The sequence below is a fragment of the Bos taurus genome, chromosome 7, assembly GCF_002263795.3.
Source record: "Bos taurus isolate L1 Dominette 01449 registration number 42190680 breed Hereford chromosome 7, ARS-UCD2.0, whole genome shotgun sequence".
NCBI lineage: Eukaryota > Metazoa > Chordata > Mammalia > Artiodactyla > Bovidae > Bos > Bos taurus.
In genome coordinates this window covers 109,736,709-109,764,102 of record NC_037334.1, presented here as the reverse complement: position 1 = coordinate 109,764,102, position 27,394 = coordinate 109,736,709, and the positions used below count along the sequence as shown (strand labels likewise).

The window sequence follows — 27,394 nt, the reverse complement described above, 5'->3', positions numbered from 1 at the left end:
TCCTCAGCCCTAAGTGCCCTCTGCTGGCGCAGGCGGGGTGACTTTCACACAAGCAACTGGCTTTCAGCGGAACAAGGAAGGCTCTGAGTATCCTTTTGCACTAGCTGTCCCTCAAGTACCTTTAATTCAAAATAATATGCCAGCATCACATATTTGGGGGGGACATATTCTGAACTTCCTCACCACAAGACTTAGTAGTTTTCTAGCATGAGTAAGAGAAAATTAGTATTTTATTTCAACATTTTATTTAACCTTTTCATATTACACAATTTGCTGAAAACATTTAAAATACCAGTGAGACAAAAACAACTTTAAAAAACAAAAAACACACAGACCAAATACCTCTTCTAGCTGAGGTATACTGCATAAGATTCATTGTCAAATCACAAGTTTTTGTTACTCAATTATACAACTTGGAAGCATATCAATGATACTCAGTCACTCAAAAGAAAGACATTATATATCCAGTTTATATGAGAGAGAGAGAAAAGGAGAGAAATGTACAACTACTTGAAAGAGAAGAGAAACCAGAAATGCCAAAGTTAAGTATCACTTAAATTCTAGTGCAATGTGAGTTGTTACCAACGGGATTTTATTTCCATATATATTATTGAAAATAACGAATTCGAACCTATCTTTTCAAGAGCTGGCAGATTGTTCATTTTTTCCCCATAAGATCTGGGAAGCAAACTAAAGGGCAAACGTCGTCCACAATGTCAGCTGAAAAAACAAGTATCCAAGCAGTGTGTGTTGTTTCCTGAGCAGATGTATGAATACACGGAGAGACTGAAGTGTCTGTGCCCAGTCAGTTAAGTGAAGGTTTTGTGCGGTTTTAACAAGCCCAGTGCTGAAAAGCCAGCTGTGAACAGGCAAGCATACCTTGCAAAAACGAGTAAGACCTCTTGCCTCTCAGTTTTATTTCTGAAAACACTATTAAACCCCACAGTCCAGCCATTTTGGAATTAGTTTGTTTTGACTCATAACATCTAGTGCTGGAGTTTAAAGACTTACATTATTTACACCTAGAGATTATTTTGCAAGAAACCATAAAGAGTCCCTCAAAGGAAAGAGATTTAGAAACAGATTTAGTAAACCGGTTCATAAACTCACTTAACACAGTTAAGTAATATTAACCAGATGTTTCAGTTTTTAATTCCATGGCTTTCAGACTATATGACTTAAGAAACCCAACAATGTAAGGCAAGCAGGTCACGCTTCAGCTCCACGGCAAAACCTAGCTTACGTAAGGGGACCGCTGGGGCTGTGAAATGTTTTTAATAGAATATCATTCATGATACTATTAATCACACTGAATTAAAAATGTTGTCCTAAGGTATTATCATATTAAGAACTATAGCCTATGGGTATTTGACTTTGGCATCTAAAGAAACAAAACAATTTTTAAAAAGGAAAGACCATGTCTAATGTTTATTTTGCTTATTCCTTTCTAAATTCAGTTAAACATATTTGGCCAACATTTAAGTGCATCAATTTTAAAGATTTCTTTTTATATTTCAACTAATTTGGAATGGTAATAAAAAATTAGTATTTTACTTGCCACATTTCAACTTTAGTTTTAATATTAAGTTTTAATATTAATTTAATATTAAGAGTACAACTCTTTCTCCAAAGAGAAAATAAGACCGACCTACTTGTGTGTGGTTCAGCCTATCAGTCTTATAATGATTCCACAGACAGACTATATAACTGAATCTTCATAACATCATAAAATAATCTTGAAATATCTAGTTTTTAGCTAAAGGATCCTAGATTTTCACTAGTAGATACTTGATTCCATTCAGATTCTGTTCTTTAAATTTTCTAAAACCTGTAATTTTCAGAAGTTTACTCTTTCCTGAAACCATCTTCTTTGATTATAATAAAAATGAAAGGTTTTTAGGAAGTTGGACATATCATAAACATCTAAAAATTTACTTAGTAATTCAACGGCAAGGAAAACAATTTATATGCTGCAAATCAGACAAATCATTATCTGAAAGTGTATCACCTATGCTTAATTTTATTTTCCCCCTCTTGGTGGAACAGGAAAATGGAAAACCTGTGTGCTTTAGTCATCAAAAACAAAACAAAACAAACCAAAACACATTCACATGACAGTTGAGAGAGTTGCCACATATATACTATTTGATACTTTTGGATATCATCTTTTGGTTTCAACATTATTAATCACAAAAAGTAACCATTTCACTGACATTCAGTAAGTAAAATAGATCTCAGTTTGTATGCATTCTAGGTTGGACAACATCAGTGCAGTAACCATACTCCAGCTTGCTAAATGGATCAATCAAATACATATTATTTTACTACACAAAGAGCCTCACCCACCAAATTCAATTTAGGAACAGACAGAATTTTTTTTATTAAACTGATTACCAACATTTTTGCTTAGTACTTGTTGAAATTCTTTTCTTCACCCATAAAAAGCAAGGACAAATTTCCTTTAAAGTTTCTATTTTTCATCAGTATCCATCCAAACAAGTCTCAATAAAGGGTGATAAACCCGCCTTTCCCTTTACGTATCTCTAGTTTGGAGAACACAACTATGGACAAAAACTAGAAGCAAATAAAAATTAAAGCCATTATTTAATGATGACTCTATGAAAGGCATGAGGCACAAATTCCCAGGTAAATTTTAACCTGACTTCTCTAAGACAGGTCATTCAGAAATGAAAGGCAAGTGACATTCCCTTTAGTACACACTTTGTAAATGTGGAAATAGGAATTGTCGTCATCATTATTTTCTGTCTGTTAATAACAGTGGCTCTAAAAACAGTCTGATGATTCATAAAACTAGGTAAGCAAATCAAACTTTATAAACGTATGACAAGTTTATAAGTTGCTGGCACTGAAGTGGTGGGTTTGATATGGACAAGTATGCCGTCTGCCTTTAATCTTCTGGGTACCTTGGCTTCCAGTGCTTTGTTCTGATATTCAAGCAGAAAGTGCCTAACTTCATTTTATACAGTAAGCTGATCTAAGAGTGGAAAACATGTAGGGATGAAGGAAATTCCAAGTTATGTGCATGCATACAAATGGCTTCATGATAATATATGTATGGCCATTGAAGTTCTACAGGGACAGTGCGATTTAAAACTCTCAGCTTCTGTTTACAGACTGCCAAATCTAATCCTTCTTGTCTTTATTACTGACAACATAATTTGCTTAAACTATGACCTCCTGCTACTATACGCTGTAAGAATGACATACCAATATCAGTCCAGAAGGTGAAATAAACGTGTAATAAATATTAAAGTCAGATGAAATAAATTTAGCTCTGTGAAATTTGGTTTTCAGTTTGTTGACAAATACTTGCTTCTTCCCAAGATTCTTTTTAGTTTGGCATTAGTGCTACACTAGCTAGAATTTAATTCATACGAGTGTTTTTACTGAGTTTTCAAATTTGGAATACTCTGAATCCAAAACATGTATCTATGCCTTTTTTAAAAAGTGGAGAGTCAATATAATCATCATGGGCTGTTCCTGCCAGTTTCAGCTCTTATCCGTTCTGAACCCCCGTTTTTCACTTCTGTCCTTCATAACTTCATAACAAAGTATCCAGAGGATGTCTTTCAGACTAACCAGGACTCTGACTCTCAAGCACTGTTCTGAAGAAGCGTGGAGTAAATAATTTTGGTGATCTGCAACACAGCCGCGTGCAGCGTGTACTGTACGACCACAGCTCCGAACCCTTTGTAGAAGCCGAGCGCGCCCTCCTCCTGCCGTATGGTGTTGACGCAGTCTCTCACGCCCTCGTACTGCGTGTTAATCGGAAGCACCTCATAGCCCAGGTCTGTGTTGTCGATGATCGTGCGTGTTCCCTGCACGTGCAGGCGGTGCAGAACCGTCTCCAGCGGGTAGAGCGTGACGTCAGAGCAGAGGCTGGCCGCGAAGTTGGCGATGAGCTCCGGAAAGTAGGCATCCAGCATGCTCTGCACCGGGCTGGCGCCCTCGGCGAGGTGGCCGTCGTAAGCCTTTCTCTTCAGGATGAGCAGGACGACCTTCTGGACGACCGAGCTGATGACGTAATGGAGAACCCCGTGCAGCACCGTGGGGAAGACCAAGGACAGGAGCGGCAGCAGGCGCTTGCTGTGAGGCACGCCCAGGCCGATCGCTCTGCCAATGCCCTCCTTCACACACTCCAGAATCCCCGCGCCGTCTCGGATTATCTCACTCTGAGATGAAGAGGAGGAACAGAGGAAAAGTCATCATCTGCTTCTTCCGCCACAAAGGACGATTCTTTTTAGGTCCCTTTAAATCCCTTTCAAGTTAATGTTCTGACTAAAGGGGAGAAACATCAAGGGTTCCAAATGTAAAATGTTATCTAGGTATTAGATTTTTTTTCAAATAAAATTTCACAGAACAGCAGCGAAGCTGGGAGCTATTCTAGTTGGGGAAGAGACGTGGCGGGGGACACACCAGGTGTCCCAGCCTCAAGAAGCTCCCCAGGACTCATCCTGAAAAGCAGCAACTACCCTACACGAGGAGGCACAGGGCTTGATTGAAAGCATGGCTTTACCCCTGGCTCCAGTATGGACCTGCTGGTTCTGTGATCATGGGCACCCGTGACTTTACTTCTAAGAGCTTACTCTTCTACAAAAGTGGGATTAGGCTGACCTACCCTTATGCACAGAGCTGCTGGGAGCATTAAATGCAAGAAGGCTGGTGCACAGAAAGCCTCAGGAGATGTTAAGTCACTATCATCCTCAATGTCTCTACTTTTTGTAAGTATGAGATGTGTGTAAGAAGTTGTGACACTGGTTACAGAGGAGCAGACAGGCAGAAAAGGACTTTCCTGGTAGCTCAGTGGTAAAGAACCCACCTGCCAACGCAGGAGACAAGGGTTTGATCCTTGCATCAGAAAGATCCCCTGGAGAAGGGAATGGCAGCCCACTCCAGTATCCTTGCCTGGAGAATCCCATGGACAGAGGAGCCTGGTGGGCTACAGTCCACGGGGCTGCAGAAGAGTTGGACACTTAGCGACTAAACAACAACAAGAACACAGAGGCCCATTTGGCCGCAGCAGAGGCTGAAGAGGAGAGAGAAAAGTGAAGCTCAAGTGGTGTTCTTGGGCCACAGCATGCCACCATGCAGACTCTGGTCTTTAGTCAGATGGGAAATGACCAGCTGGTCTGAAGCATAAGATGGTGAGATGTAATTTGTGCTGCAGAGGCTGTCCTGCAGAGGAGCATGGGAGCAGAGGCTGAGACACCAGTTAAAGATGTGACGGTGGGTTGGAATAGCACACAGCAAAGGAAATAAAATGCTTCAACTGGGCTTTTATCACCAAATTACAGCGAGCAGGAATGCCTGGTGGACGGGAAGTGGGTCATGGGAAAGAGAAGTCAAGGATGAGCTCAGAGCTGCCGGTCAGAGGCGCTGGAGGGACAGCAGTCCTCTTGTGGAGCTGGGCCGCACTGCCGGCCAGCAACGGTCGGGGGATCCAGAGTTCAGAAATGCAGAGTCTAGGCTGTGAGCTCCAAGTGCACTTTACAGTCTAGACTAAAAGGAAAAGGTCGGAGCCGGACACATAAATGTGCGAGTTTTCAGTAAAGCTAAACCATGAGACTAAGATGAGCCCACCTAGCCTCGGTCATTTCCCTGCCTGTTTCCCTTCCCACTCCAGCCTATTGTAATACAGCAGCCAAAGAGATCCTATTCAGGACCTAAGTCAGATCATGTCATCCTCCTGCTCAAGCCCACCACCGACTTCCTGTCCCCCCCAGAGCAAAGCTGAACCATCACAGTGATCTTCGGCGCCCTGTGTGCGCGCTCGCCCTTTTCCATCTCAGACCTCAGCTCCTCCTGTTCTCCGTCCCGAGTCAGCGTCAGCCGTACTGGCCTCCTCTTTGCTTTGCAAACACATGCTGGATGCCAGCCTCTCGCAGGGTCTCTGCTTACAACGCTCTGCTCCCAAATACCCGTGTAGTTCTTATGTTCACACCTTTACTCAAAGGGCTTTTGCTTCTGAGTGAGAACTTTCCGGATCTTAAAAAAACAGTAATCACTTCTCTGTACCCATTACACCTCTTAATTTCCTTGTTTTATTTTTATTCTCTTTGGCACTTAGTACCATGAAGTATCCTTTTATTTATCTTGTTTACTCTGCTGAGAAGTCTGAAATTCATCTCAGAGAATATAAGTCAACATGGATCCTTACTCAGCAAAAGGATATGAGCATTGCAACGTAAGAACACTAACCTTGCATGAGTATGTAGAATGGCCTTTAAATCCAGGAAATAGAACAAGGGGTCTTAGTAAAAGACAACAAATCACTAGGAAGTTGATACTTAAGAGCTTCAGGAAGTGTTCTTTAGGAGATCTATGCATAAATGTGTGGTTTTCAAGGCAAAGACTGTTCTCAAAGAGATCTGAGCTCCCCAGACGGGCAAACCCACACCCTGCCCATGAACTAGGAAGAAACCAGCTATGTGACATGAAGGGCTGGGAATGGGGGCCTATCGGTGGGAAGGAGAAGACCATCTCAGATACTCCCTGAAGTCAGAACTGAAGACAGGATGACTGATTAGTTATGAAGGATGAAAGAAATACAAAAAGCAAGACTTCCCTAATTTTTAAACTCGTGGAGATGGGAGAGTTGAAAGGAGTCACTGGGGTACATGAGCTCCCCTGGACAGTGACTGTGATACAGAGCAGTGAGGGCCACGGCCTGCGCCCTGGAGCACAGAGAAGACGCGGTCAAGATGGCACTGAAAGCAGGGAGGGCACTCGAGAGAATAGAGATCTGAGGAGGAGGAGAGAGAGCCAGGAGATCAGGCAGGAGCGAGCCCAGGCAGGAAAGACATCAGAGATACTGGGTTAGAAAAATCAGAATGAACAGCTAGTGAGCTAGGAACTCTACACAAATAATTCATTTAATCTTTATAATTCAGTTCATAAAATACGGTTCCAATTTTATGGATGAGAAAAATAAGACTTAGAAGGGCTAAGGCATCAGCTCTAAGTCACACACCTAATTTAAGCAGAGAAATGATTTGACACGGGGCTGTCTGAAGCTAACACTTGTTTTCCCCAGCATATCACCCTGCTTGTTTTTCCTTCGTTATCTTCCTGCTGTTGTTTTCCTTATCTTTGAAATGATGTCATCTTACAGTGATAACTCTTTAAACTGCAGCCCCATACAAAGGTTATATCATTTTCACACTGTCAAGTGCAAGGGGAGAGGAAATACCTGGGTAGCAAGACATTAATGTCAAATAATAATTCTACAAAATACATACAGAATCAACGATGTGGCCAGAAAAGCACCTGAGTGGAAAAAGAGTAATTTGAAGAGGTAACGCTGATCCATTGAGGCTTTTATAGAGAGAAAACTCATACCGCCAAAGACAGAAATACGCTAGAGCACCTGCCACCGGACACAGCAGACGGCGCGGGTTGGGGCGGCGGCGGGACGCAGACAGTGGACGGTGTGGAGGGTCAAGGAGGCCCGCTCAGTTTTAAGTGGAGCAACGGCGCGTGAGAAGGGCTCTGAGCTCAGTGCACCTGCAGCGCCACCGCGCGGTGAGCGACATGAAACAACGTCAGATGTGAGCAGTGATCGCTGCAGCTTCTGCAGTCCTAGCATCAAACGCAATGCTGCCTGGTCAGCTAGCTATGGGAACTACTCTCCTCACTGCTTCACGTTCAAGCAGTCATTTATTATCTGATAAGCCATAACCATTTGAGTTATACATAAGCGTCTTAAAAAGTTGGGCGGGACCCTATAGATTTTTTTCTATTCAGAGCCAGTCATAGGCTGGGTTCTGAGACATCTGAATGGAGAGTACAGCTGCCTGTCGTAAGGGATAAAAAGAATTAACACTAGAGGTGTAAAGTAAATTTGCAAAGAAAACTGACACACTGGCAATGTACCTAGTATATAATCTCTGATATATGTATGTATTGGTGAAAAAGCTTTTTTAGAAGGATATTGTCTTAAATTTTTATTACACTATTAGACATACACAATATACTGAATATTCCAAAAGACATTTTTAATGAAAAAATGACAATGAAAAATAGCTCACCTGTACTGTTTCAATTAGACTTGCTGAATAAAAAGGCATTGCCACTATATAAGTTAGGCTGTAGAAATTAAAACAAACATCAGTACACTGAAACAAGAAATTTATACTCATTTTTTTTAATATCTACTTTAATGTATCAACATAATCTACATTCAAGCTTGAATAACAATTTCAAGGTTTTCAACTATTAATACCTATAGCCTAAAGATACTTCGGAGACCTATAACATAAGATGCTTTACTCAACAATTAGAGATGAAAAACTGTGTATTAAAATAACACAGGGGGAACCTGCAAAGAAAATAACTTATTTTGGAGTAAAACGTGGGCTTGTTTATGATTCACTACGTGACCTATGAATTGGATACTTCAAATTTAGGATGAGGGATCCACTCCATTGCTTGCCTTTTTAGTGACATCTGAACAAGGCTACTGTTCTGCTATGGTCCTATCTATTATCATCATTCATTCCCAGATTTCCCACCCAGCAGAGCTAAGCCAGTCTTCCATGGTGAGTGAAGTCCCCTTTTATTATTAAAAAAACAATATTGTACAGCTTTGCAAAGTTGCTTCCTATTGCCACTGTTGAGACATACAACTTTGCAAGCCTGCAAAATATAGTCACTTAAAATAATGTCAAGGTGGGACTTACCTAACCCCATGGGCCAGGTCCTGGCAAGTAGTGGTTTTCAAGGTGAATGGAACATCACTAAGTAATAATGTGCTGGAATGTCCCACAGAGGGAGCCAGCAAGCTGGGGGGTTTCCAATTCACAATCTTCAAGAAAAATTAAACAGTGAAGAGTAAAGTTCTAATCTATGAAAACGGTCAGTGTTGCAATGTCACCAAGTGCCTTTAGGACTACAGTTTAATGACACTAAGGTTTTGAGTTTGCTCATCACCATACAAATGAATTTGTATGTCTGCTTACCAATAAAATAATGATAATAATTATAAGAATAATAATTTTCCTGGCAATTCACATTTAACAAGTTGACAATCCTTGCTAACTTCCTAAGAACACAAAGAAAAATTAAGTTGTGATTTCAGCCTTCTACATGAGATTTGAAAGATAACATATATTTCAGGATTTTATTCCTAAACTTTGTTAATTTTCTTACTAAGTTTTAGTCCCACAAATATTTCTTTTGCTCTTATTTTCCTTAACTTTTATTTAATAAGTTTTTTTAAGTTCTAACACTATAAAAACTGATTAAATTTCAATACAAATGCTGCTTTTGATACTTACGATTTTAATAGAAGGTGTTCTCCTATTTGTTTAGGATTCCATTTATGTGAAATCTCCCTAAAAAATAAATAAAACAAAAGCCATGCTATTTAAAACATCCTGAATTAGCCCAAGTTTCAAAAAGGTAATCAATTTTTAATTTTTTTTTTTAATCTGTAGGAGAAATATATTCTAATGGTGAACAATTTTCTTTCTGGGACCTGTCAAACAATCACAGTGGGTTGAAAAGAGAAAAAACTCAGGCGGTCTTTCTGTCTGCGCTGAGAAAGGAGGAAGCGTTATAACTGATGATAGAAATGGACACGGGGGAGCTCCCTGGTAGCCCAGGTTAGGACTCCGTGCTTTCACTACCGAGGGCCTGGGTTCAATGCCTGGTTTGGGAACTAAGATTCCAGAAGCCATGCAGTGTGGCCACAAAAAAAAAAAAAAAAATGGCAGACAGGAAAACAATGGATGGGGAAGGGAAAGGCAGACCAGAAAATAGAGTAAAGGAAGAAAAGCTTAATTAACTGTAGCGCTGAATGACACACACATTTGTGTAGCACCTAAGTGCCTCTACTTATTAAGATGGCATTACTTTTGTGATTTTTTTTTATTCTATTCTATTATCTTTTTAAGCTCCTGCTATATGCCAGACATTGTGCAAAGCGCTTCACATAAATTATTTCTAACCCTCACAATGAACCTATAACCCTCATTTCATACATGAGGAAACAGGCTCAGAGATAGTTCATAACTTACCCAAAGCCAAGCAACTAGTTAGTGGCAGAACTGGGTCTAAACCCTGGTCATATGACTTGAGTCTATACTATCTGCCTCTCATCTCACTTGATACAAGACGGACTCCTCTGAGATAAACAGATATTGCCTTGTATATCTTACTGCCTTGTAACACCTATAGTAAGATATTGCCTTTTACTTATGAGAGAAAGGTTAAAAGGATCACAGGGATATGTTCCAAGGAGAAGGACAGAATGCCAGGTCTGGGACCAAGGTCTAGGATTGTGTGCTTCCTGCGATTTAGGTGACTTTTGGAAACCCGAAGAGAAGAGCGGCAAGCTGAATGAAAAACAAAAAGGGAGAAAGTTACATCAAAAGTCAAAAACGAGCAAATATGGAGAATAAAGGGGAAATCAAAAAAGGAGGCAGAAAAAAATGAAAAGGCAGACAGAGAGGATGGGAGGGCGGGGAGGGAGGGAGGTGGAACGACAGAAAAGGGAAACGCAGAACTGAGTGGAGACTGGCTGCAGCAGCTCAGCGGTGCCACAGGCACACACCACGCCAGAGCCAGAGCAGGAGCCCGTGAGAAACCTTCTCTGCTTGAGACGGGTGAATATGACATAAGGAGACAGAGGAAAGGTCAAGGAAACCACTAATAATATAAGAGCTCTAAAAACCAAGTCAGTGCACTTACGGCATGTGTGATACATGAATATTTCTACGTTTTTCTAGAAACTGAAAGGTCTGCAGAGACACTTTGGGAAAACAAAACAACCATCTCTGATTTATAAGACCTTAGAGAATGTTCTGAGTCATATTCTGATGAAATTATTACCAGAATACTATACTAGCTCTGAGTAATTGTAGAAAAATAGCTGGAATGACGTTTAATGATTACGACAAAAATTGTAAAAAAGACTAGGCTACTTATCTAACTGACAGTAACTTTATGATTATAAAGCAAAATATGCTAAAAGGTTTGTAAATCCATTACTCTCGCGTGTGTGCCAACTTGCTTCAGTCGCGTCCGACGCTTTGTGACATTGTGGGCTGCACCCCACCACGCTCCTGTCCATGGGATTCTCCAGATAAGAATGCTGGAGGGGGTTGCCATGCCCTCCTCCAGGGGATCTTCCCGACCCAGGGATCAAACCCACATCTCCTACGTCTCTTGCACTGGCAGGTGGATTCGTTACCTCTAACGGCACCTGGGAAGCCCTCTATTCTCTTATACGGCCTCAAACAGGGTTACCACAGGTTGTTATGATGTTCATTTTGAGCATTTCGTTAACACGGATATGTGGGTCTGTAGCCTGCCTTTCTGTAAGGACTGGGACACCTTTGCTTTGAGCACTAATTGTTGTCCAGTCACTAAGTCTTGTCTGACTCTGTGACCCATGGAGTGCGGCAGGCCAGGCTTCCCTGTCCTTCACCATCTCCTGGAGTTTGCTCAGACTCACTGAATACTAATTACTGCTGCCAGTTCTTCAGATCATTAGGATTAAGGTAAAAAGAGCAAAGAGAAATTTAAAATCAAGTATTAAAAAAATGAGTGAGACACTCTTCCTGGTAGCTGGTATTCCTTTATAAAATGTGTAAAACTTACTGCCACAGCTCTAGAAATTTAAACTAGCACATTTAAATGCTTCACGAAAGAGGGTAGTGTAAAACTCTACTTCTGATTAAACCTTTTTATATTTCATCACCAAGTACCAGAATACGTAGCTATTTTTAATTCACTATCTTCACACGCAACACTGCCCTTCAAATGAGCAACAAAATTAAAGAGAAGTGACTTGCTTTTTATCAGGCTTTCTATTTGATATACACACACTCCCATGCACAATCAATATACAAAAGCAACAGAATTTTGAAATAATGCTGTATTTGTGCAGCCTTTACTTTTTTTTAAATAATTTATTACTTATTTAATGGCTGTGCCGGGTCTTGGCTGCTGTGCTGGTTTTTCTCTGGTTGTGGCGGACATGCTTCTGATTGCAGCAGCTTTCCTCGCAGTAGAGCACAGGCTCTAGGGCACGTGGGCTCGGCAGTTGTGGCTCGCCGGCTCTACAACACCGGCTCGGCAGTTGTGGTTCGCCGGCTCCAGAACACCAGCTCAGCAGTTGCGGCTCACCGGCTCTAGAACACCGGCTCGGCAGTTGCAGCTTGCCGGCTCTAGAACGCTGGCTAGGCAGTTGTGGTTCACTGGCTCTAGAACACTGGCCCAGCATTTGCGGCTCTCCGGCTCTAGAACATCGGCTCAGCAGTTGTGGTTGGCCAACTCTAGGGCACATGGGCTCAGCAGTCACGGCTCGCCAGCTCTAGAACACCAGCTCAGCAGTTGTGTCGCACAGGCTCAGCTGCTCCACGGCATGTGGGATCTTCTTTCCAGGCTAGGGATCGAACCTGAGTCTCCCTCACTGGCAGCAGATTCTTTACCACTGAGTCACCAGGGAAGCCCCCAGCCTTCACTTTCAATTGCTTCTTACTTTCCCATGATCAAAGAGCTACCCTCTTTAAAAAAAAACCATCTAATTCAAGCCCCTCATCTTCCAGCTCCTTTTCTCTCCTCTTCTCAGCTGACTGTCTAAACTTGCTGTTTCCATGCCCTAACTTCCCACTCACCACTGAACCCATTCCAAACTGGCTTTTCCCTATTATTTGACAAAAACAGTTCCTGCCAAGCCAAGGTCTCCATGGCCTCCATCCACATCACTAAATCAAACGGGCATTTTCGAGGCTGTGCCTTATCTGACCTCTCAGCAGCCATCATGCCCTTGTGTTCCCCGCTGCTTCCGCAAGCCCTCCCTTCCCCCGCATTCCACTACCCCAGACTCTTCTGGCTTTTCTCCTCTCTTCTGGTCTCTACTTTTGACTCCTGTGCAGGGGCATTTTTCTTAACTCAGTGACTTACGCTGGAGTTCCTCAAGGCGGAAGCCCTCTTCTTTTCTTCCTTTATATGTTATACTCCTTCCCCAGGCAACCTCATCCCACAGGTCGCTTCAGAACCTCCCAAATCTGTTGTCTTCAGTTTAGACTTGTCTGTGTCAGAATGAACTTGTCCAAAATCAAACTTATGATTTTTCTTTCTTAGACTCTTTCAGTGTTCCCTAAGTTGAGAACTGTTAATCCGAAAGGAAATCTACTGAACTGGAGAAAGATTTCATTGTACTTAAAATGGAATGTGTTCAAAGTCAGTGAATTCAGAGGAGTCATGAGGAGAAACAGACAACAGGAGGAGAAAACAGTAAAATGTACAACTACACATGTGAGATGAGTCAAACTAAGGTGGAGTTCGGCCAAATGGATTCTGTGAGAGACTGAACTACCCAGGTAGCCCTGGGAGGGGTGCTCCGTATGTTAGTGATCTGAGAAATGCCACAGAAAAGGAAAGGTCACTTCAGGGCAGAGCAACACGAAGTCTGACTGACTCTGCCTCCGGGAAGGTTTGGGGAAGGACTGGCACGGATCTGGGCAGTAGACAAAGATCACAGATGATGACCCAGCGTTATAGTCATTTTTTTTTAGAAGTAATAAATACTGAGAAACTCTAAGTTTGGTAACTTAATAAGCATTACAGATTTATTCTTTCTCTCAGATGTGACCATCATCAGTATAAAAAGACTAAATATTGGTGAATCCGTACTGTCTCACCTAGTGATCACCATGCAATTCAAGATCTCAGTCTCGAAGACCCTAGAGCCCATCCTCAAATGCTGACTTCTGTGAAATGCTTTGGCTTACTACTTCTTACCGCTTTGATGCTTCGTCTGCTATGACTTTGTTTTCCCCCAAGAAAAGTCAACCATGTCCAAAGCAGTCAGAATTAAAAAAAACAGAAAAAAGGTTTATACTCTAAGAATGGCTTTATTTGACATCTAATTGTTGTTGTTCAGTCGCTAAGTTGTGTCCAACTCTTTTGCAACCCATGGACTGTTGCCCACCAGGCTCCTCTGTCCATGGGATTTCCCAGGTAAGAAGACTGGAGTTGGTAGCCTTTCATTCTCCAGGGCATCTTTCTGACCCAGGGATCAAACCCGCATCTCCAGCATTGGCAGGCGGATTCTTTCCCACTGAGCCACCAGAGAAGCCTGACATCCAATTACATAACCCCAAATCCTAGAAGTCACCCTGACACCTCCTTGTCTATCACTGACCAACCTTTAATCCATCACCAAGTTCAGTCAATTTTACCTAAATGTATCTCAAAGCCATCCATTTACACCCATCTCAAAGATCCCACCCTGGCCCTAATTCCGTCTTTCTCTCCCAGGCGGTGACAGCTTACGAACGCGTGTCCTTGTACCTACTGTGGCCCTCCTGCGACCTTTTCACCTCCACTTACAAGGACCCTTTAAAACATACATCGATTATGTCACTGATGCCTACTTAAAACTCCAGTATTCTTAACGTGGTCTACAAGGTCAAGCGCAGACCGGCTCTTGCTCTCCATCCTGCTCTGAGTTCAAACTCTATGAGCGTTTCCCTCAATTACCAGGGCTGCCCAGCTGGCTCAGGTGGTAAAGAATCTGCCTGCAATGCAGGAGATGTGCATTCAATCCCTGGGTCAGGAAGATCTCCTGGAGAAGGGCATGGCGACCAGCTACAGTATTCTTGCCTGGAGAATCCCATGGCCAGAGGAGCCTGGCGGGGAACAGTCCATGGGTCACAAAGAGTCGGACAGGACTGAGCGACTAACACACATTCCCTCAGTCACACGAATTCTTCACGTTCCTCCCGCCACACTCTGCACAAATTAGTCCGTGTCTCCTGACTGCCATTCGGATCTCAACTTAAGTGTCACTTTATTAGTGACACTGTTCCTAACCCTCTAACATGCTCATGGAACCATATTCTTTTCCTTTAGAGAACAATCTCAACTTGTCATTATTCATTCATTAGGGGGATTATTTTACGTACACTAGATCCCAAGCATCCTGGTCAAAGGTACATTTTGTCTCTTCTCCTCACTGTATATGTACCTGATTTTAGTGAGGATTCAGCACACAGTAGGGACTCAGGAAATATGAGCTAAATAAATAGATGAAGTGATGAGTGAGATTTACCAACAAAACTTAACCCAAGTAGAATATCTCAAAGATAACCTTTTGTGTCTTCTTTAATAAGATTCAAAATGACCAGGAGAAAATATATACCCACACAACTGATGTGTCTGCATGCCTAGAGAATAAGAAAGTGAGATAACAAAATTCTGTCTACTCATTCCCATTTTTCTTTTCCCTTCCCTTAACCTGAAGTTAAAGTTACTACTTCATCTCTGCTTTAGAGAAATGCTGTTACGTCCCGAAGGTTCCAGAACTAAAAAGTAGTATGCGTGCGTGCATGTGCGTGCCAAGTCTCCTGATTCAGTCGTGTGTGACTCTTTGCAACCCTATGGACTGTAGCCCACCAGGCTCCTCTGTCCGTGGGATTCTCCAGGAAAGAATTCTGGAGTGGATAGCCATTCCCTTCTCCAGGGAATCTCCCGCCCCACAGATCAAACCCATGTTTCCTGTGGCTCCTGCAATGCAGGCAGATTCTTCGCCAATGAGCCACTGGGGAAGCCCAAAAGCAGTACAGCCAGGACCAACAGTATTCTGACTGCAAATACAGAATTCTTTATACTTTATAATACAGAAATCACTGAATTTTGTTAAATTTTTATTTAGCTCATATTTCCTGAATCCCTACTATGTGCTCAAAATCAGGTATACAGTAAGGGGAAGAAACAGAAGGAATTTGTGACCCTAAAGGTTGGGACCTAGTGCAAGGAAAATATGTTAAAATAAAATAATCCCACTAATGAATGAATAATGACAAATTGAATTTTGTGTTTGTAGGAGAATGTCAAGGACGTTTGATGACAAGTACTACATTTTGACCTTACGTGTGATATAAAAAGCAATGGGGTAAAATTATTGAAGGTTAGAAATTCACATTTTTTTAAAGTATGAGAGGAGCAACTTTTAGCTGATGAAACGTTTTTCTTTGCAACAGTTAGCAAAGCTATGTTAAAGGAACTTCAAGGTTATGTGGTCCTTTGAAAGCACTCACAGTGGCAAACAGCCTGATATCAGTCTCTTCTGTCTTTATTTCCTTCCCTATGAAGACTGAATCTCAAGTCTGAGATGCTAGTGGCTGCACCTTCAACTCCCTCACTTCCTTGTCAATCCAAAAAATTAACCCTGCCAAGGGCCACTTCTGGATTAACAAACCATTTGGTCTTTAACTCCACTCCTGGGGTTTACTGTTGATAGAGAAAATCAGAGTACTGCTAAACAGCACCCAAACAAATTTATGGGATCGCCAACATTATCTCTTAACGTTATTTCCATAGATTCCTTGCAAAGTTCCCCTTCTGTCACTCAGAGCTGTGACTGTCCCAAACATCTGTCACTAGTCTTACACTCTTTTACTCTGACCCCCATGCTCATCATTCTTTCACCTCATCCTGTTTCAGAGAGAAGAGAGATCCATAAGCAAACATTCTGAACCTTCCTACCACCTCCCTCTGGAAGAATCCACGGTTCTGATCCCCCTTGGCTTCCAGGCCACCACTGTCTTCTAGCTTACTGCTACCGCCTCCCTCTGGAAGAATCCACGGTTCTGATTCCCCTCTTGGCTTCCAGGCCACCACTGTCCTCTAGCTTACTGCTACCGCCTCCCTCTGGAAGAATCCACGGTTCTGATTCCCCTCTTGGCTTCCAGGCCACCACTGTCCTCTAGCTTACTGTTACTGCCAATTTGTTCCGTTAGCCTCTCTTTCTACACATCCACCCACCCACCCATCCCCACACAGAGCCCAGGATTCTGTCCTTGGTTCACTCTGTCATTTAATCTACACTTTCTCCTTAGGGAAATTCACCCATCCTCAAGCTTCAGCTGAACATTCAAAGCCACGCCTCCAGGTTCAAATTTTCCATGGACTCTGAGCCACAGCTCCAGCCTCTTCTAGGCATGCCCCCTGGATGTCTCAGACTTCATTTATTGAGAGTTGCCTTCCTTATCTTTCCCACTCCAGCTTACTCTTCTTTATGAATTCTCCAACTCAGTTCCAATCGAGAAATCTGTCACTGCTGCTAAATCACTCTCCTACAACCCCATTCCCAATATTATCAATTATACTTCAGAAATGTCTGTCCAGCTTCTGTTCTATTCCAGTTGAGACCCCTTCTCAATCTGGCCTATATTACCCTAACAGTTTTCCATAGGTCTCTGTCTGCATCAGTCCTTTTTTCTAAACATTGCCACTTGAATATATCCTTGATAGAATAACCTGTATATTAAAAAAAAGCAAACAATCCCCCACATTAGATTTCCAACTCCACAGACAATAAAACCTAAGTCACTTACAGGCAGAACCACGCTTCAGTCTAGCACCTCAGCTTTTCGTCTTATGCTACTCCACACACGCCCAATATTCTAAGCACAAGACATTCTTACCACTCAGACCTTCCAGTTTCCATAAAATTGTGGACGCTGTCACCTCGACTCTCCTACTCTGCCAAGTTATCTCCTACTCATAATTCCAGATCTAGCTCAGACTTCAGGTTTTAAAAAGAATTTTTGCCGATAATCCATGCAAAGTGTCCTGTGGACTCCGAAAGGGGTTTGTTTAATTATAGCATGAATCATGACGTGGGCTTCCCTCGTAGCTCAGTTGGTAACGAATCTGCCTGCAGTGCAGGAGACCCGGGTTCCATCCCGGGTCGGGAAGAGCCACTGGAGAAGGAGACGGCAGCCACTCTAGTAGCCTTGTCTGGGAAATCCCACAGACAGGGGAGCCCGGCGGGCTACGGTCCACGGGGTCGCAAAGAGCCAGACGCGACTAAGCGATTGAACTGAACTGAATACGCAGCAGTAGGAGCTGAAAGACGTATCTCAACAGACACTAGACCAGGAAGGGTTTTCTTTATCACATACCAATTCCATAAGACAATTATTTATTCTGTTTCTTCTCTTAGCTACTTTAGGCAAGTTTTCAAATTCAAGGTATTTTTAGCAACTATCATTTTTTCATACTTTTAATATGAAGCTAATAATGAAAAATGCCAAAAAGGTACCTTGGTAAAGGTGTGAATTCACTGATTATTCCCTCTGCTCCAAGTGTGATTCCCTGCACGATAAATGTACTTCCCATTCCTTTCCAAAGGGCCCTTGGTCCCTAAAATGAACAAAATTGATTATTTCTGCTAATGCCTAAAAAGGAAACACAAAAGTTCTTAACAAAACTTGACATTAAATGTTTTCTGCTATTTTCCAGTAAGACATTATTCTAAGAACATTTTAGTCGAGAATGACAAGTAAATTACCTCCTTTCTTTAATATTTGTTGGGTGACCTAAATTTAGGCCAAGATAAACACTCCAAATTAATTATCTCTAATATGGATTAAATACCCTTAATATTTCATTAATTTTGGCAAAGGTGTGAAGTTACTGATAATTCAGTGGTATCAAAACATATCATTACCCAGTTAAGTTCGTTTTAGCATAAGAGTTATAATATCTTCAGTACTAAATTAAAAGGAATTATTGTTGGTTTAACTGTTACTAAGGCCAAATGGTACATTATAAATAACTTTAATAGAATGGACAGATTATTTCTCACCTGGGTTTTGTTGAAACTGTACATAATATTGATGACTGTAAACGGGGTGAGATGATAGTGCCGAGCATGGTAGTTAACCTGTGAAAAAGAGATTTATGATTATTTTCTATTATTGTTTTGCCAAGAAATAAGAGCATGAAAGATACACAGTGGAGTCATAGCATAAACAAAAGTTCAATTGTAAAGTCAGCATGAATTATACAGAAGCAAAATTACTTTAAAAAATGCTTTAAATAACTTAAAAGTAAAGAACATGTGGTTATACACACACAACCCTGGAAGACCAGTGTATAATATATCTGGGCTTCCCTCATAGCTCAGTTGGTAAAGACTCTGCCTGCAATAAAATATATAATAAAGAAGGCTTTGTTGTTTGATATTTATGTTTCCTTAAACATCAGCATGAAATTTACTGTGGCAAAATGCTCATGCCATTTAACACATAGGAACCATGAAGAACTCTGGGAACAGATTTCTGTCTTCCATGGCAAGCAGTAACAAGCTATAAACAATTGGGAAATCATGAAATCAGTATAGGGGATCAGAACTAATATTTATTAAGTAACATAATAAAAAAGTACCAGAATGCATCATACACCCTGCCAAGTATTACTTTATAAACATTTTTAAACATCACTCACATATGTATACACTGGATCACGATGCAGTATTGTCACAATGTAAAAAATGTGGCTGAAATCCGCTCTTCTAGGGCACATACACTGTTCATACTATTCAAATATTGAATTCTCTCTATATCCTTACATTTCGGTGCTAAGCATAAAAACTTATTTTTTTAAAAAAACTAGTTTATCTTTTCTAACTCAATTTTCAAAGATGCTGTTATACTATAGGTGCTTTCGCCAGTGTGGCCCACTAGCCCTCAAAAGCCTCATGATCCTTTCAGGGGACAGACGTGTTCAAAATTATTTTCTTGATACTAAGGCATCATTTCCTTTGTTACTGTGTTGACATTTTCAATAATAGTGCAAAAGCAATAGTGGGTAAAACTGCTAACTCTGGCATCACTGAAGGCAGTGGCACCAAAACGTATTTTTGTACATATCATATTCTTCATCTGACTCACATGTGAAGAGGCAAAGCCACTTTCCCCAAAAGATGCCCTTGGTAGAGCAGTAAGATATACTAATTTTATAGAATCTTGACTCCTGAGTACACATCATCTTTCTAATTTAATATTTTGTTATTGCATAATGAATATGCTGTCATAAGAAAAAGAACTTTTCTGATGGAGCAGTGAGTCTGAAAAGAGCCACTTTTTTCCATGAATACCATTTTTTTTCTGGAAAAACTAACAAGAATATAGTTACTTGGGACAAACATGTTTTTAAACTGAACAAAATGGCTCATTGATTAGAAAATAAGAATATTAGTTGCCAATGATAAATTTGAGCCTATGAGCAAAAATTAGAAATCTGGAAACCCTATATCCACTATCATGAACCTACCAAAACTCAAACACTTTTCTGGTGAGATTTATAGTGATTGTAATGATGGTGGTATTTTAATACAGTAAAAGCAAATGTCATAACATTTAGAAGATCTATATAATCAGTAAATCACTATTTTTCAATTAATCAATGCATGATGTAACAGAATCACACATGGGTAAAAAGAAACCCATTCAACGTGAAGGACAGATCAATAGGTTTTAATGTAAAAGAGTATAAAAAAATTTGATCTGTGTGGTTTCAGATTCACATTGCAAATAACTTTATCTGCCAATTATCTAAAAAGATATAAAACTCCCATTTTTAAATACATATGTATATAAGGCTAGGCTTTCTTGTTTCTTTCAAAAACCAGGTGTTGCAACAGACTGTAGAAACAGATGTGACAATCTGGCTGCCTTCTATTATGCCAGGCATTAAAGATATTTTCAAAAAAGTTATAGTGATTTTTCATAAAATGTTATTTATGCTAATACCTCATCAATTTATTATTATTTTAATGAATTAAACATATATATATATATAAATTTTCCCAGTTTGGGGTTCTGAAATGGCAAATATTGGTAGATATAATCCATAAATGTGAGAGTTGGACTGTGAAGAAAGCTGAGTGCTGAAACACTGATGCTTTTGAACTGTGGTGTTGGAGAAGACTCTTGAGAGTCCCTTGGACTGCAAGGAGATCCAACCAGTCCACCCTGAACGAGATCAGTCCTGGGTGTTCATTGGAAGGACTGATGCTGAAGCTGAAGCTCCAATACTTTGGCCACCTGATGCGAAGAACCAACTCATTGGAAAAGACCCTGATGCTGGGAAAGATTGAGGGCAAGAGGAGAAGGGGACGACAGAGGATGAGATGGTTGGATGGCATCACCGACTCAATGGACATGGGTTTAAGCAAGTTCCCAGGAGTTGGTGATGGACAGGGAGGCCTGGTGTGCTGCAGTCTATGGGGTCACAAGAGTTGGACACGACTAAGCGACTGAACTGAATCTATATAAACAATCGTTCTTTGGGGATGTCAATAAATTTTAAGATTTAGCTTTCAAATACCAAAAGGTTTGAGAACTGATATATTATACATTTTGGTATACATCACATGGAATAATAGTTACATGGTCTCAGCCATTTATCTGAGGCCTATATGTCAAATCAGGGTTAGGGTCACTGTTTAGAAAACCACAAAAAGTATACTTACCTGACACTGGCGGCGCAGAACGATGCAGGGATGGGCCAGTACATTCTCTGTAAAAAGACTATAAAAGGACAATTCATATGTACAACACATGTAATTTATTCTTAAAGAATCATGTATTACTTAAGTGATACATTATTCTTAAAAGTAAAAAAATAGAGTTTTCAAATGTTTAGATGTGTTTACAAATCACTGTACCAACAAGATTCAATATGAAAAAAAACTAAAGTCAGATTTTTGAACTGTGGTGTTGGAGAAGACTCTTGAGAGTCCCTTGGACTGCAAGGAGATCCAACCAGTCCATTCTGAAGGAGATCAGCCCTGGGATTTCTTTGGAAGGAATGATGCTAAAGCTGAAACTCCAGTACTTTGGCCACCTCATGTGAAGAGTTGACTCACTGGAAAAGACTCTGATGCTGGGAGGGATTGTGGGCAAGAGGAGAAGGGGATGACAGAGGATGAGATGGCTGGATGGCATCATTGACTCGATGGACGTGAGTCTGAGTGAACTCTGGGAGTTGGTAATGGACAGGGAGGCCTGGCGTGCTGCGATTCATGGGGTCGCAAAGAGCCGGATACGACTGGGCGACTGAACTGAAGCAAAGAAACAACATATAATATTAATATGTACAGTATAAAGATGAAATTATCGATGCACTTGTAGGCCTGATAGGGAAAACTTACTTCCTAGACAATTTAAATGCCCCTTCCCCTTTCTTTCAGAGGATGTGCTGTGAACAAAGTTCTTATCAGAGGAGCCATCTATCCTATAAATTTTGGTGTGGATGTACTTTGCACTTAAGTTATAGGGATTTTAATGAACATATTAGGTGAAACCTAGATGCTATGCTCTTTCTTCCTCTCTAACATCAATTCTTTATCACATCACACTAGTTGAATCAAATATCACAAAATAAACACTAAAGGCATCTCAAAAATTATATTTACACAATATTTTACAACATATGGAAATGTTGATTCTACAGATGCTACGCTGCTAAATATCTTGTCATAATTCTGATGTTGAGGAAAAAAGTTCAATGCAAAATTACTTGTTTTTGGAGGGGGAGATAAGATTACATTTTATTTTTTGGACAGACACACACAATATAAAGTTCTTACAATATTCCTTTAAATTATTTTGTGTTTATAAAATTGAACGAATTTTCACTATCCTTATGGGGGAAATTATAGGTTTTAAATATTTTTTTCTGCACAGAAACTTTTTAATATTTAACTACTTCTCCAAAAATCAATCTAAAGGAAGTAACACTAATCATTTAACATTATAAAGTAAAGAAAAAAACTGTAAATAAAACTTGAATTAAAAATCTTTAGATAAAACATTACCTTGCAAGTCCAATACCAAATCCAGCGAATCTATTCAACTGCTCTAAAATAGAACAAATAAGATTACTCATAACCATTATTTGGGTTTACCATAAAAAAGAACAAAAAATATCTTTTTTACTAACATGACATTCATTTAAACTCCATGTCCCCAAATCAAATTTTGACAGGGGCCAGAAAGGTCATTTGAACGAGTGAAGAGCTCCATTGGGGTTTGTGGCAAGTTGCAAGGCGTAGACTCCCTAACTGCTTTTCAGCTCCAATTCACTGTTGCCACATGGAGCTCTGAGTCCAGGGTTTCAAAGGCATGAATTTTCTAAACAGATATTCTCATTTTTATATAGTATCTTCCAATTTAAAAATATTGGCAACTACTTTAAAAAGGATTACAATTCCATGTAGACCAAATCAAACATGTTTGCAGGCAGATGCCAAGGGCTACTAGTTTTCAACTTCCGACTAATTTTTTTTTTCTAGTGAAGACTCTGATAACTTTCATCAACCATCCCTCCCATGTTGTAATCATTCACTGAGACTGGTGGAAAGTATCTGTGTTACACCAACAGTTGCAAGCAAAACATCCCATGAATATGATTAAGTTGAAAGAGCACTTAGGGTAGCTGAAATGGGAAAAAGAGGCTCTCTTCTCTCTCTTCTCAAGTTTTAAAGACTTTGATGTGTTGTTATTTAGTTGCTAAGTCGTGTCGAACTCTTTTGTGACCCCAAGAACCGTAGCCCACCAGGCTCCTCTGTCCATGGGATTTCCCAGGCAATACTGAAGTTGGTTGCCATTTTTCTCCAGAATAGTTTGGTAATAGCTGCTTAATTCCTGGAGAAGGATATGGCAAGCTACTCCAATAGTCTCGCCTGAAAAGTCCCAGGGACAGAGGCCACCTGAGCCCCTACAGTCCATGGGCTGCAAAGAGTCGGACATGACTGAGTGAACACGCAGCTGCATCAGGTCTCTGTGATACACTACTGTGCACATACGTGCTGCTGCTCGGCACAGCTATAGTCTGATCAGGAGGGTTTACAGCTGGAAAAGTTCTACCCGTCTCAAAAGAGAAAATAAATTTTTTTCTCCCTAACTGAAAAACTTAAAATCATAAAGATGAAATATCAAACCCTGAGAGACTAGACATTAAATTTCAGCTATAATATTCACAAGGGATTTTTCTCCCATTCGCTTTTCGCTCCCCTCTTCTCCAATCCCTCCCTCTCATCCCTGCTCTTTTTAATGAAGTAATGCCCTCACTACTCCCTGAGAGACAGAACAAGACCATGCAAACAGTCTCTGGGGAAACCACCATTGCCTTGAAAAATGTGCAAGGGCAGAGGCTCCTTTTGCCCAATGAAGATGCTTTCCCCCTTTCATCTTTCCCTCTGTGTCTGTATAGGCCATCCAATAAACTAACAAAAAGCACCACTGACGTTCTCCGGACGGTGGCAGGAAGGCTTACTAGTAGTAACTAAGTCTCCCAGGCTTCTATCCTCTTTGCAGCGTTTTTCACCAGCCTCTTAACTGCTGAAAAACACCCCCAACAAATCCCTGGATATTAAGATCTCCTCATTGTAACCATCAATGCATAAATTATGAAAAGATAAAATGTCAGCTTTACTGCCTGAGAAGGTAACTGTGAGGCAATCACATATGCATTTTGAATAATTTATAACTTTCCAGTACTTCTTCTGGGACCTATGGGAAAAAACAGCGCTAGACAGAGTGAAAACCTAACTGTATATACAACACTGAGTAAGTCACTGATCCTCCATCTATCCTCACTGGATGATAGTAGTCTGTTCCTCCCCGTAACCCAAACCAGATAAATGTTACTGTACTTCCTAGTCAAATAAATGAGACTAAAATTTATGTCTAGAATGTACATATTTAAGGATATGATCAATTATTCTAACACTTTTAGGAGAACGAGAACATGCAGCAGCCATTATCTCCATTTTATGAATCCAGACGATGTTGAAAATATCTAGATTACACAGGGCTGCAATTAAAGCGTCTCTATCTTCTGACAAGGAGGCCTGGCGTGCTGTAGTCCATGGGGTCGCAGACTGACACGACTGAGCTACTGAACTGATCTTCTGACATTGCACAGAATAATTATGTCTTGATTCCAAATTCTTATCTTGAAAATGTCTTAGGTGTTTTTCATTCTTTAGTGGAGTTTTTAAGTAAAAAAAAAGAAAGGAGGAGGTGGGAAAATAAAGTAGTTTGGGATCTAGAACACAAACACAACTCCTATGATTACACGGAAAAAAGAAAGATTGACTTTTAGCCTACTGTGTGGTCCACACTGTATCAGGCATTACTGACACCTCATTATGTTTGTTGGTTTTTTTTTTTTTTTTTTACAAAACCCTGGATTATTCTTCTATACATCTTAAAGTTGCGGAAAGCAAGAGAACACAGAGGTTAAGAAAGTCTCAGCTTTTAAGAGTGGTAGAGAAAGCTCTGAGCCCAAGACCGCCTATGGTCTCGGAGGAAGTTCTTTGCACAAAGCCACCACTGATTAATGGAATGAAGGTGATACAGCGGCCGGTCAATCAGCTATTTCTGACGTGAGTCTCGATAAACAGCAAACCAGTCTCCTTTGTGGATTCAGGGCAGGGAGGTAGCATGCCTAAACCTTCCGTGATCGCTGCCACGCCAAGGCTAAGGCAAGCCTCTCCAGATAACACCCGAGTAGGGAGAGGGCGGAGGCCTGCTCCGGGGGCAGAGGGCGAAAGGAGCGCCAAGGAGCGGCGCGGCGGGTCCGGGGGACGCGACCCCGCGCGGCTCCGGGGTCTGCGGGGCCCGGGCCGCCGATCACTCCCCCCGCCCCTCCGGCGCCCAGGGTCCCTCCCTGCCGCTCCGCGCGGACCACCCCTCCAGCCCCCCGAGGCCCCCAGGCCCTCACCGCCGCCGCCCAGGCCCTCACCACCGCTGCGCCCCGAGCCGCCGGGACAGGGCCCCTCCGCCGGGCCCTCGGGCGGCGTGCAGGGGGCGGGCGCGCCGCGGGGCGGGCTCTCCTCGGCCCAGTGCAGGTTGCGGCTCCCCGGGATGTCTGGGGGAGAGGTCACCCAGCGGCTCAGGTCCGACGCGGAGCTGAAGGACCTCGCCGGAAAGGCTCCGCCAAAGCCCGGCTCGTCTCGGGCCCCACCCCGGTAGCCCAAGCCATCGAACCCGTCCGGGCGCCGCGGATGCATCGCGCACGGGGGCAGGATAAGGCCAGCCCGCCCCGGAGCCCACGGCCACCCGGGCCACACAACCTCTCCTCAGCAGCCGCGGCGCCCGGGCAGCCTGACACCCGGAAGTCACGCCGCCAGCCCGGACGTGCAGGGAGCACGTGACCTTACCGCTTCCTGCGGCCGCGGGAGGCGCGGTTGCTAAGGAAACGCTACGGCACACGGAGCGGCGGCCCGCGGGGAGGATGCCGGGAGGTGGGAGGTGCTAGGAGTTTGGAGACCAGTTGTCAGGCGAGAGGAGCCTGCAGCTAGACGACGCGGTTGGGCGTCCCAGCCGGAAGTGCCTCGCCCCACATAGGGGCCCGAGATCTATATTTCTCTCGCTAATTCCCCGCCAAGCACGAAGTTGCTCTTGGAGGTTCCAGTTGCCGGTGTCCGCAAGGTCACACCTGGCTTTCCCTGCCGTAGTTGGCGCTCTGGCTGAAATCTACTGAGATGCCTGGTTCGGCCCAGTGAACCCGGAAGTCTGTGGGCGGCTGGAGCAAGCCTTAGAATGGAAGGTCGCGGGAGAAAGCCCTTGTTCCTGCCCTCCTGGCTCCACCCCAAAAATACAAACTGTTCTCCAGGACTTGGGAATTAAGCATCTTCCTTTTCTAAGGGCCACAAAGACTTTGAATAGTTTACTGTAGTTTTTTTTTTTCCCCCCTTGTACTTCTCAATCAGTCAGGGGCATATTTAAATCCCAAGCGATACTTTTCAAAACTGAGACCTAGTTGAAAAATTAAGAGGACTTCTAAAGAGTTATCTACTACCTGTTTTTATTAGCTCCATGGGCTCTTTTGGTAGCATGTGTCTCCTTGGATCTCAACGAGCCCAGCATGGGTTCTTCCTCCGTCCTGTCTTCCCCCGGCCGCCCAGGATTCTGAGGGCTTTCAGAGGAGAACTCTGACGCGCTATTCTCAGTCTTCCACAGGCGAACCTTTTTTTCAAAGTAATCATCAGCTTCATCTTGAGTGGACTGACATTCTTCAGTTGTAATGTAGCTGGGAAAATGTATTCTTTTCCTTAGTAAGTGTATCAAGTATTACTCCAATGCTAGTACCTAATTACTGAATATCTAATATCCAGTTACTGAACGTAATAAAGATATATCCGTGTTCCTTAAGAATGATGGCTCAAGATTGGGATTGGCTCAGGTCCAAAGCTTACTGTTTATTAAAAGGAGGATAAAAAGTCCTGTGTGTGTGTGTGTGTGTATATATATACACTTTTCATATAAAAACAAGGGCAGCTCACAATTTCACGTCTACGTTACTGGAGAAAGGATGCCTTATTAAAAGGAGGATAACTGGGTAGCCACTTGAGAGGAAGAAACAACAGCCTCACCACACAACCTACTGTTAAATGAATTCCAGCTGTAATATATTGCTTTCTTTTTTGTTTGTTTTTGAAGATTGAATACTGGAAGAAAATACTTGGCGAATATTTTTCAGATAGTGGATTGGAAAACTTTATGAAGGTGACAGCAAAGTCAAAAGCAGTGTAGAGAAAGAGTAATCAACTTGACCATAC

At 41.9% G+C, this 27,394-nt stretch overlaps 1 protein-coding gene across 6 annotated transcripts; it reads right to left on the bottom strand.

The window, feature by feature from the left end:
* Positions 1–226: 226 nt before the first annotated feature.
* Positions 227–26,880, bottom strand: SLC25A46 (solute carrier family 25 member 46). Of its 6 annotated transcripts, none has more exons than XM_059888848.1 (9): positions 26,635–26,742; positions 22,643–22,685; positions 21,692–21,886; positions 21,296–21,353; positions 18,626–18,703; positions 18,080–18,180; positions 9,297–9,353; positions 8,049–8,106; positions 227–4,193 (listed from the first exon to the last, which is right to left on the bottom strand). In XM_059888848.1, the coding sequence occupies exons 1-9, from the start codon at positions 26,669–26,671 to the stop codon at positions 3,615–3,617; spliced, it is 1,206 nt and encodes a 401-aa protein (XP_059744831.1). In that variant the 5' UTR covers positions 26,672–26,742; the 3' UTR covers positions 227–3,614. The 6 variants fall into 6 exon arrangements, with proteins under 6 accessions (XP_059744831.1, XP_059744829.1, XP_059744830.1 ...); XM_059888846.1 differs by lacking the exon at positions 26,635–26,742 and adding an exon at positions 25,555–25,966; XM_059888847.1 differs by lacking the exon at positions 26,635–26,742 and adding an exon at positions 25,576–25,966.
* Positions 26,881–27,394: the final 514 nt, after the last annotated feature.